Consider the following 10,379-nt stretch of genomic DNA (forward strand, 5'->3'; position numbering starts at 1 on the left):
AGAGAGAATGAGAAAGAAACAGTTTCCATTGAAGAGTGCTTTCAGAACCATTCTGCCTTCCTGCGCATGTTTTTGTTTTTTTGCTTTTTAAAAAAAATTGGGGGTAATTTCTCGGCTGTGACGTTCACTTCAATGCAATCAGGAAACCAATAGCCCATCTGCAATATAAGGGCAACCTTTCGTGTCCTTTGATCAGAAATTCATCTTTCCTACCTTTGTCTGAATCTCTTCTGCAAACCAGGTCAATCCACCCCCATTCAAAGCCAGGCCAATTGGCAAGGGGCTGAGGGGGCTGGAGGATTCACCTTTCTCTCGGATGCAAGGATGACTCTACTCCTGCTTTTCTGCACTCTTGTTCTTATTCTGCAGATGACCAGTGGTAAGTTAGGGCAGGTAGAGGTTTTTTTTTAACCATGGGAGGTGGTGGGTGGGGAGAAAATCTGCATTAATTGTTTTGTATCAGTTCCTAGCATTTGTGCCCTTGTTGCCTAATATGCTATTATCTAGCTATGTCTTCCATGTTTTAAAGCCACAGATTGTCCCCTTCTGAGTCTTCTTTCAGATGCCTTTATCTTGTTTGGGCTCAGAGCCGAACTACTTTCAAAATGTCTTTTATTTTGCATTGGATCAATAATCTTCCTGCAGCTAGAAATATATCTTATTTAACAGGAGAGAAGTACAGGGTGTGGGGTGAGGAAGGCATAGGTGTGACCCTTCCTTGCTACCTAAGTCCCCAGGTGGTGAAAGACAACTTGAGGCACCTGCACAAAGGATTAGAGATTCACTGGGTGCGCCATGGAGGCAGGTAAGATAAAATGATCCAGTTTTATCTAATTTGGAACGGAGGGCGGAGTGAATCAGTGGCACTTCTGTTTTATATTCCACTTTCTCCTTTCCTTTTTTCTTTATGACCAGTTCTTCCATGAAACGTCATTTGGTGCTCAAGGTGAAGCCCAGTGGGCTGAAGAGTCTGGCCCATTCCATGATGCGCCGAGTAACTGTCTGGGACACTGGCTTTCTTAAGGGGAATTTTTCACTCCAGATTAACCCATTGCTGAAGGAAGACGCAGGAACCTATGAGGCACACGTGAGCCATGGGAACAAGAACTGGCACTGCCTCGTGGAGCTTGGTCTGGTGTCAGGTAGGTGGATGGGATAACTGCTCAAAGAGAAAAGTATGGAGACTCTCACAGGGACAAAGCCTGAATCCGGATGGATGGAATCCTTTAAAAACTTGGATTCTTTGATAAGCAAGCAGCAATTCTGAAGTTGCATGCATCTATGGGATTCAACATTTCAAAATGATTCATGTCCCCTGTTGAATAGAAGCAGTAAGCTAACTAAGACTATGCGGGACATGAAAGTCCCCACCATCTTACCTTGTTATTTTCAGCATTCTTTTCCCTGTAAGAGTTATCCATTTAACAGTATCAAAACCAGGCTGATAGGGTGCTTCAAGAAACCATGATTTCCCTTCTTTTCTCACTCCCTTCCTCCATATCATAAAAATAGGTCTTCTGAACACGGCAGGCCTAACAATCAATTCATGAATAGTCCCATAGGCTAGGGATCAAAGTGTTCTATGACTATTACTACACAATTTTCCTTTTCTTAACAGTCACTGCTCACCCTTCTCGTCCTCTAATTGAATCTGAATCGGTCAGGCTAAACTGCAAATCCAGCCACCCAGGAAATCCTACCAACGTCCTCTGGTTCCACAGAGATGTCCTCGTCCGCACCTCCTACAGTCTTCATCCTATGGGTCAAACCCTGCTTATCACTGAATCAGTCAGTAGTGACAGTGGGCACTGGGTTTGCCAACTCACCTTTGCAGATGGGGAGATAATTGTGGTCAGATACAACCTGCAAGTTATAGGTGAGATCCATCTTCTCATCTCATCTTCCCTTTTCTCACATTTCTACTCTTTGGGGGCGGGGGGCGGGGGAGAACCAGGGTAAGTAAAACCATGCTTATTTCTCTCTCATTCTTAGTGTGCTTGAATGAGTCAGAAAGACCATTGTGCACTGAATTCTAGCTATCGCTCATTTTTGCACCCTCTGGTATCCCACCGCTAAACACAGAGTGTTATTTTTATTATCTCCACTATAGGATTTACTGAGCAAGCCCCCTCTGTCATCTATACAGCAGCTGGATCTGATGCTCATCTGCCCTGTGTCCTGAATTCCAATCCCACGAATTATGGAATTTCAGAAGTGGCTATCCAATGGAGATACATGACGGGGAGAGATCTGAAGGCTAAACCCACTCCCAGTTATGAACATTATCAAGATTTCACTCTTCATCTCCCAGCTGTTGGATTAAATGATGCAGGCCAATATCTCTGCGAGGTCACCATCCAAGGCGTTACTATAATTCAGAATGTCACTCTGGCAGTGATGACAGGTGAGGAAGAAACTTGTAGCAAGCCCATTCTTTTCTTAAGGGATTTCCCCTGAAAGTTAAGGGAACCTAATCCATCCTATCTCCCAGCACCCTGAAAGAAAGTTGAACTGGTAGCACATTTATCTTTTGAGGTGGGACCATGGACCACCAGAATACTTACCACTTTGGGATAATTGAATACGGTGTATCCTATCATTCCCATGGACTCCCTATCATTCTTACCATTGGCCAGGCTATCTGGAAAGATGGAACTGATGGCCAATGTAGCCAGAGAGTAATAGATGAGGCAAGCTGATCAAAAGACTTGTAGACTTAAACTCAGTCAGAATAGCTACAGAACAAAACTCTTCACCTTTTTCTCTAATGGACTATTCTGAGAGTTGGGTGAAACCTATACAGACCTTCCCAGAAAGATATATTTTAATGCATAAAATAAAATACATACTGTAATTATGGAGGGAACCCAATTATGACAACCTGGCAATATTCTTTTTTAAGGTATAATCATTTTAGACAGCTGGATTTATTGAAGTTAACAAACATTTTTGGAGTCTGTGGGCAATACATTACATTGTTTGCCTATATGCATTATGACATGACAACTAAAATTTAGCTGAAGATCAGTAAAAACAGTTATATTTTTTCACACAGATTCATAGATCTGTAATCTATCCACAGGCTCCATGTAAAAAAATCCTGCTCTAAAGTTCTATAGTAAAGAGCTTCCCTTATTTTTTTAAATGCTTGTATCGCTCGTATGGGAGCCAGAATGGTGCAGCTATTAAGGAATCAGGCTAGAAATAGGGAGATTGTGAGTTCTAATCCTACCTTGGGCAGAACCCGGCTGGGTGACTTTGGGCCAAACACTTTGTCTCAGCCCTAGGAAGGAGGCAATGGCAAACAACCACTTCAGAAAAACCTTGTCAAGAAAATTGCAGGGGCTTGTCCAGTCAATTTCTTAGAATCAGACGCAACTGAACCAGTGGGAGGTGGAGAGGGATTCCTTATCCAGGAAAAAAAATAAATCCAAGGCTGATATTCTATGATTATTTATCTGAGAGTCAGCCACAATGAATGGAAACTCCGAATCATATTTGGTGGTACTGAGCCTGGTGGTGGGCAGATGTGATGCCGTGTTGTTTTTTGTTGGCTTAATTTTTTTCTGCTTCTGGGAAAATGAGTTTTGAGGAAGGAATTGAGAAAGAAATCTCCAGGAGACTGTGAGTTCTAGTCCTGCTTTAGACATGAAAGCCATCTGGATGACTTTGGACTGCCAGTCATTCTTTCTTAGCCAGTCAGGGTCAGGCGACAAGCCAATCAGTCAATTTATTGCACAACCAATGCATAGCAATAACAATAGCACTTAGACTTACATACCACCCCACAGTGCTTTATAGCACTCTATGGACAGTTTAGAGAGTCACCATATTTTCCCCCAACAATGTGCGTCCTCATTTTACCAACCTCGGAAGGATGGAAGGCTGAGTCAACCTCCAGTCCTGTCAGGATCAAACTCCTGACTGTGGCCAGAGTTACAGATAGATACAGATTAACAGAGTTGGAAGTCATCTAGTCCAACCCCCCACCCAAGTAGACCCTACACCAGTAATGGTTAACCTTTTCGGCATGCGCACAGCGGCCACCTGCTCTTCCGGGTTCCGTTGTGCACTTGCGCGCCTGACAGCTAGTCATACATGTGCTTGACAAAACCCAGAAGAGCAGCTGGCAATCGCACGCGTGCCCAGAGAGGGCTCTGCATGCCACGTCTGGCATGTGTGCCATAGGTTCACCATCATGGCCCTACACCATTTTTGTCAGATGGCAGTCCAGTCTCTTCTTGAAAGCTCCCAGTGATGAAGCTCCCACAACAGAAGACAAGCTGTCCCATTGGTTGATTGTTCTCACTGTCAGAAAATTTATCCTTATTTCCTAGTTAAATCTCTCCTTTTTCAGTTTCAATCCATTATTCCTTGTCCAGCCTGCAATACTGCATTTCTAATCACTACACCACTAGGGCTCCTTCTTTTAATTGATTAAAAAAACAAACAGGTCCTGCACTTGCAGAAAAATGCTAGGAAGAAAAACAAAGAACAATATAATAGTAACTATAGAAGTCCAAGAGAAATTAAATAAATTAAAGAGAATTACAGACATCAAAATAATGGCCGTTCATAAATGGATGAATGTGTCCCACAGGATTCCACTTGCTCCACAGGATGCCGAAAATGTGAACAACCTGAAATTAAATTCAGACAGCTAGTATAGTGTAGTAGCTATAAAATTGGGATAGGACCAAAGAGACCCAGGTTCAAATATATTCTTAGTTATAGAAGCTCATTTTATGACTTTAGACTAGTCATCTTCCTCAATCCAACCTAGGATTGTTGAGTATTGGAATAATACATAATAATATAGTACTTTATATAGATCCAAGTCTCAGTATTGCAGTTTGATTAACCTAACTGAGTGTTGTAAGAGGAAGGTGAGAGGGACAGGGGATTGGTGATTTCTGTTTCCTTGCTTTTTTTCAGTCGTTGCCAACACTATTGGGCCAAGAATTCCTGAAGGTTCTGACTTGGTCCTCATCTGTAACCTCAGCTACTACACAGGAAAAGAGCATTTTCAGTGGAAGTGGCTGGACCTGGAATCCAGCAACAGCTCTCAGTCTGGTTCCAGTAGGCCTGTGAAATGGGGCCCAATCCAGGAATTCCGCCAGGTGTCATCAAGGGATGCAGGCATCTGGGAATGCAGTGCCCATGGTCCAGAGGGGAAGCTGGGATCGGTGCAGTATCACCTGGAAATTGCAGGTATTCTTTGTTTCTTTAATTGCAGAAATGCCTATTTCACTGCAAATTATATGATCACAACAGTTCCCATGTTTATGCTTGACAAGAAAAAGAAGGTAGAAACTTCAGCACAGTGCCAGGATAAAGCAGATCAACAGAAGCTTGGAGAAAATAGAAACTTCTTCTGGTATTATGCATTCCAAGAAGTTGTTTGGGAACAGCATTCAAAAGTAACCTCCACCCCTACTCCCTTTACCAGCTGCCCCAGATAGCAAAAAAATTGAAAGATCTCCCATGAAGCTCAGAAAGCAGGTTAAAAGTGACCCGGCTTTGAAGCCAAACCCACAAACTGGGCTTGAAAACAAACAAGAACGCAGCGCAGTGTGGCCCCTGTGACCCCACAACCAGATCGCATTGAGCAGCTCTCATTGTTAGCCTCATTCCCTGCTTTTGAATTAGAAGAGTTTCCCGATTACCCCCCCCCCCCCCAAGAAGCAGGCTTAGATCTAACGTCCTGCAATAGTGTGACCCAGACGACATGAGAGGGCAGGCGAAACTCTGCTGAACCCCACGGAGAAATTCTACCGCAAGATTTCAAAATTTTGCTGGGCTGGCAGATGCTTGTGGGAGGGGGAGCGTGACCTGGACGGGTTCCAGCCACGAGCCGCTGACGTCACCCCGCTCTCTTCCTCCCCCCCCCCCCCATTCGCAACCCTTCTCCGAAACAGCTCGGAGGCTTCTCCCCAACCCGGCCAGGCGAAGCCATCGCCGCGGCAGGTGACTAAAGAGGGCGAGCCAGGCTGTCAAACGCTTGGTGGTCGCCCTCGGCTCCATTTATGCGCTCAGCCACTGGTGGAAAGGGAGAAGGGAGAGAGAGAGAGACCGCGGCTCCTGCTGCCACAGCCCCGCCTCTGCTCTTTCACTTGCGGGAGCCGCGGGTGCCGTGGCTGAGAGGAGCGGAAGCAACCGCGGCAGCTTCCCTCGCCGCTCGCCCCAAAAGGAGGAGCGAAGTGGGGCCAGGGTGGGGGTAACGGGCTGGAACAATATCGCCCCAAGCGTTGGGTGGAGCCTGGCGCATCTCCAGCATGTCAATTGCACGGGCTGCAATTTCGTTCCTCGACCCTCCTTCGCCTTTCGCCTGAACAAAGGAGAGCCGGGAAGAGGGCTGAAGAACAGCGCTGCCGTTCGCCTATTTCCCTTCTCATGCTTCATGTTCGGTTCTTTGTGAGAACAAAGCCCCCTTGCGAAGGCGGAGGAGGGAGATCCTGAGCTCATTTCCTTTTCAGGCGGGGAGGGGAGGGAGAGCAATTCGGTCGTCTTGGAAATTGGAGCTCCGTCCCGATTTTAAAAAAGCTCTCGACTCCCTGCCTTCAAAGGAACTGAACTGCAACTGATTCCTCCACCCCACCCCCCGCCGCCGCCGCCCTTGTTCAGCCTGGCTAAAACTATCGGGGGTTGCAATTCAGCAGCATCTACAGACCTGAGATTATAGCTGACAATGACATTATTAAAATTAGACGATCCAATTACTTCTTGTCTAACTCAACCCCCAATGAAGCTTTTGTTTTTATTTGGGGATTGAGTGTCACACACAATCTGACCTTCCCAACAATAGGCCCAGACAGCAACTTGGGACAGATATTGTGGTCCCCAAGTAGGCTGAACACAATTTATTTATGGATATCTCACCCACCGCTGAGATATCTAAGGTACTGAGTTCAACCCACAGGTTGTTAACACAGTCTATTTATTAATTGTTTAAGACAATTTTTATTAATCGTCTCCCTTGCTTTCAATGTAAGAAGAAGGAATAGTTGGCATCTGGTTATTAATTACATATCATTTCAAGTCTCTGGATGATCTCACTTAACATTTTTACATGGAGATTGAAAAGCAGAGCTAGGCTAAACCTTGTGGTAAAGATGTGGGCTTCTAGATTGGAATGGTAGTGTCATAAAATGCAGACCGTCTACTCAGAAAAGAACAGTGGTTAAAGGGATTGAACCCTTCAGAGGCCTAGAAGAATTAATCAGTCTCTCCGCACTCACATTATTTGTACCTTATTTTTAAAATCAAATCACTAATAGCAGTTAATTTGGAAGGAAGGAGGATCCCAGGAGTCTCAAAAGCAAAAAGTACAATTCTATATGCAGGAATACATCCCTATGCAATACAGTGACCTGTTGCTAAATAAACACAACTTTTATCTTGATATATATGGTGCTTCGTGATTACTTCTGTATTTTATTGTTTCATCCAACCAAACATTGTAATCACTCCCATCTTAATGTACTTACTACAAAATGTATGATCTTCAGTTCTGAACTACATCTCATCCAGTTGTTGCCATTTTACTACAGATAATTGATATCAGATAATTGAATTTCCATGTGATACAATGTGCACATACTAAGCTAAAGATGGATTTTTGAGTTTATTAGTTTTTGATCTACTCTGATTTTTCCCCCATTCTGATTTATTTGGTATAATTTTGTCTTGCAGCCAGTGCCCAGCTTGCCAGCTTGCCCTCTGTACCAACTGAGACAATATTTGGCCTGTTACTATTTTTTCTTGTTGTCTTACTCTTCATCATAGCTTTGGTCTACTTGAGACGAAGGGTAAGCCATAATCCACCACCCTTTTTTTTACTGTTCTTGCCTATCTTACTTTTCAAAATATGTGGGAAACCAAATCACCAGGGTACAATTTAATTAAAATCCCTCTCCTTTGAGGCCGAGGTCATGCCCTTCTTTTGACCATCCGCTACCAACTCAATTACCCAGTGGGGTAAATGTGATTGTGGAGGGTGAGCACTGTGGCACTTCAGCATTAGCTTTAGCCCCAGCTGAAGGTCTCCCTCATCTTCAAATGATGTGAACATAGTATCATTTCCTTGTGATTACACTTTTTCCCTGAAGAACAACTGATAAAGCTGTTCATAAAACAAAAGACTAACTACAATTTCTTTTACCATTATTAATTTTTAGATGTATTCCCTGAACTTCCAAGCGTTGGATAGGATTGTGGATGCTTTGCCTGGGAAAATAGAAAAGAATGGAAGCCAGAAGAAGACTCTAGAATTGGAATACTAAAGGAAAGGAAAACAAGGAAGGAGATTACTTATATGAGAACTGCCAGGACTGGCCAACTAAACCTATGAATAGATTTATGTTGGTTTGGGTCAAGGGTCAGTAAGTTTACTGTGTTTTAAACTGTGAGATAGACCTTGAAAACAGTGAAACCTGAATGTACAGTAATCTGTTGAGGGAGCAGATGTACAGCCAATTTCTTCACAGAAGTCACCTTTAAAATCTGCTGAATTTCTCAGATAATTGCTCCCCTTTTTAACTGCTTGGTAGTGAAAAACTGCTTGGTATATGTTCCCCCCCCCCACCTTTTGTGCAAGTTTAGAAAGTCTTGTTCATTTCTGTCCCTTTCTCAAGTCTATTGTTGCATGTCCTGATCCATGGATTTTTACACAAAATAGTACAGGTATTGCTCAACATATGACCACAATTGGGACTGGGTGGGATTGCCATTTTAAGTTGGTATGTCATAAAGTGAGACAGAGGGATGCGATGGCTAAGACGCTGAACTTGTCAATCAGAAAGGTTGGCGGTTTGAATCCCTAGTGCTGCGTAACAGAGTGAGCTCCCATTACTGGTTGGTTTCTGCCAACCTAGCAGTTCGAAAGCATGTGAAAATGCAAGTAGAAAAATAGGAACCACCTTGGTGGGAAGGTAACAGTGAGTGTTCCGTGTGCCTTTGGCGTTTAGTCATGCCGGCCACATGACCAAGGAGACATCTTCGGACAGCGCTGGCTCCTTGGCTTTGAAGTGGAGATGAGCACTGCTCCCTAGAGTCAGGAACAACTAGCACATATGTGCAGGGGAACCTTTACCTTTAAAGTGAGACATCATGTGGCCATGTCACCTTACAGCAGCAATCCCATCATTCTTGGTTGTGGTTATTAATCAGGAATTGCAGGTACCCATTTCAGTCCAAACCATTTCAAACTTTCTCCCTCCCAGCCCAGAACCTCAGTAAGATAAGGGACTGCCTCCAACTCCCCGCCACCCACCTGTATCTCCCCCATCTCTGTGTTTAGGCCCCCTGCCCACCTGCCTTGTAAGGTGGCAAGCAGTCCCAGAGCTGCATGCCTGTGAGGCTGCTTGCCATGACTCAGAAAGCCTCAGCTGCCCCAGCAAGTGCCAGCAAGCACTCATTTGCCCAGATGGCCTTTCCTTCCAGCTTCATTTCTTTGCAGAACCCAGTTGTTATTCTTCAGTTTGTAATCCACAGTTCTATAAACAGAAATAATTATCTCTGAAAGCTCAAATCTTTCAATAAAGTCATTTTGCTTAGACTTTAAAGACTGGTCTTTTAAAACTATTAAGTTAAAAATAAGTAATTAAAACACAAATAATAATTCATAGAATCTTAGGGCTGGAAGGAACCTTGTGGGTCTTCTAGTCCAACCCTCTGTTCAAGGTCCTTATATCAACTCAGAGAAATGGTTGTCCAATCTGTTCTTGAAAACTTCTAGTGATGGAGAACCTGCAACTTTGCGAGGCAAGCTGCTCCTTTGATTAATCATTCTCATTGTCAGGTAATCCTTCATTTCCAGGTTGAATCTCCCTCTGAAGAGCTTCCACCCATTGCTTCTTGTTCTGCCCTCAGGTTCTATGAAAAATAAATCAATTCCCTCTTCCCTGTGACAGCCCCTCATGTATTGGAAGGCTCTATCATGTCTCCCCTGAGCCTTCTCTACACTAGGTTAAACATGCCTAGTTCCCTTAGCCGTTCATTGTACAATTTAGCCTCCAGACTCCTTATCATTTTTGTTGTTCTTCTCTGCACTCTTTCTAGGGCTTCTGCATGATGATCCTCATAATCATAACTATCATTATGTTTTGTTAATACTGTGAAATGTGACATCTGTGGTCTATTTAATTGATGTAGCAACAGGTGAAAAAAAGTTAAAAACTGCTAAATTGTATTTGTTTTATTATTATTAAAAATTTTGAACAAATATTCCATATTTCAAATGTTGATGCTGTAGTGTTGTAATTTATTACAATTTATCAAGAAAAGGCAACCTTTGATTGGTCTGCTTATGTTCTGGTAAGTGGTCCAGAGATTAAGAACCATTGCCCCATTTAAGCACATAGTGATCATTACTGTCCCTA

The 10,379-nt window shown here is 43.5% G+C and overlaps 1 protein-coding gene across 1 annotated transcript; it reads left to right on the top strand.

The window, feature by feature from the left end:
* The first annotated feature begins 232 nt into the window (after positions 1-232).
* Positions 233-10,011, top strand: LAG3 (lymphocyte activating 3). The gene is made up of 8 exons (XM_087716438.1): positions 233-379; positions 670-805; positions 916-1,142; positions 1,619-1,876; positions 2,111-2,404; positions 4,936-5,211; positions 7,693-7,808; positions 8,178-10,011. Exons 1-8 carry the CDS (start codon positions 325-327, stop codon positions 8,280-8,282), a joined length of 1,467 nt encoding a protein of 488 aa, XP_087572564.1. The 5' UTR covers positions 233-324; the 3' UTR covers positions 8,283-10,011.
* The last annotated feature ends 368 nt before the right edge of the window (positions 10,012-10,379 follow it).

The sequence above is a fragment of the Thamnophis sirtalis genome, unplaced genomic scaffold (assembly GCF_051295495.1).
Source record: "Thamnophis sirtalis isolate CommonGarterSnake01/CBP01778 unplaced genomic scaffold, rThaSir2_p1.2 scaffold_5, whole genome shotgun sequence".
Classification (NCBI taxonomy): Eukaryota; Metazoa; Chordata; class Lepidosauria; order Squamata; family Natricidae; genus Thamnophis; species Thamnophis sirtalis.

Coding starts and splice junctions, on each gene's coding strand:
- LAG3 (XM_087716438.1), top strand. CDS start 325: ATGACTCTACTCCTGCTTTTCTGCACTCTTGTTCTTATTCTGCAGATG. Junction 1,877..2,110: donor ATACAACCTGCAAGTTATAG/GTGAGATCCATC, acceptor TCTCCACTATAG/GATTTACTGAGCAAGCCCCC. Junction 2,405..4,935: donor CACTCTGGCAGTGATGACAG/GTGAGGAAGAAA, acceptor GCTTTTTTTCAG/TCGTTGCCAACACTATTGGG.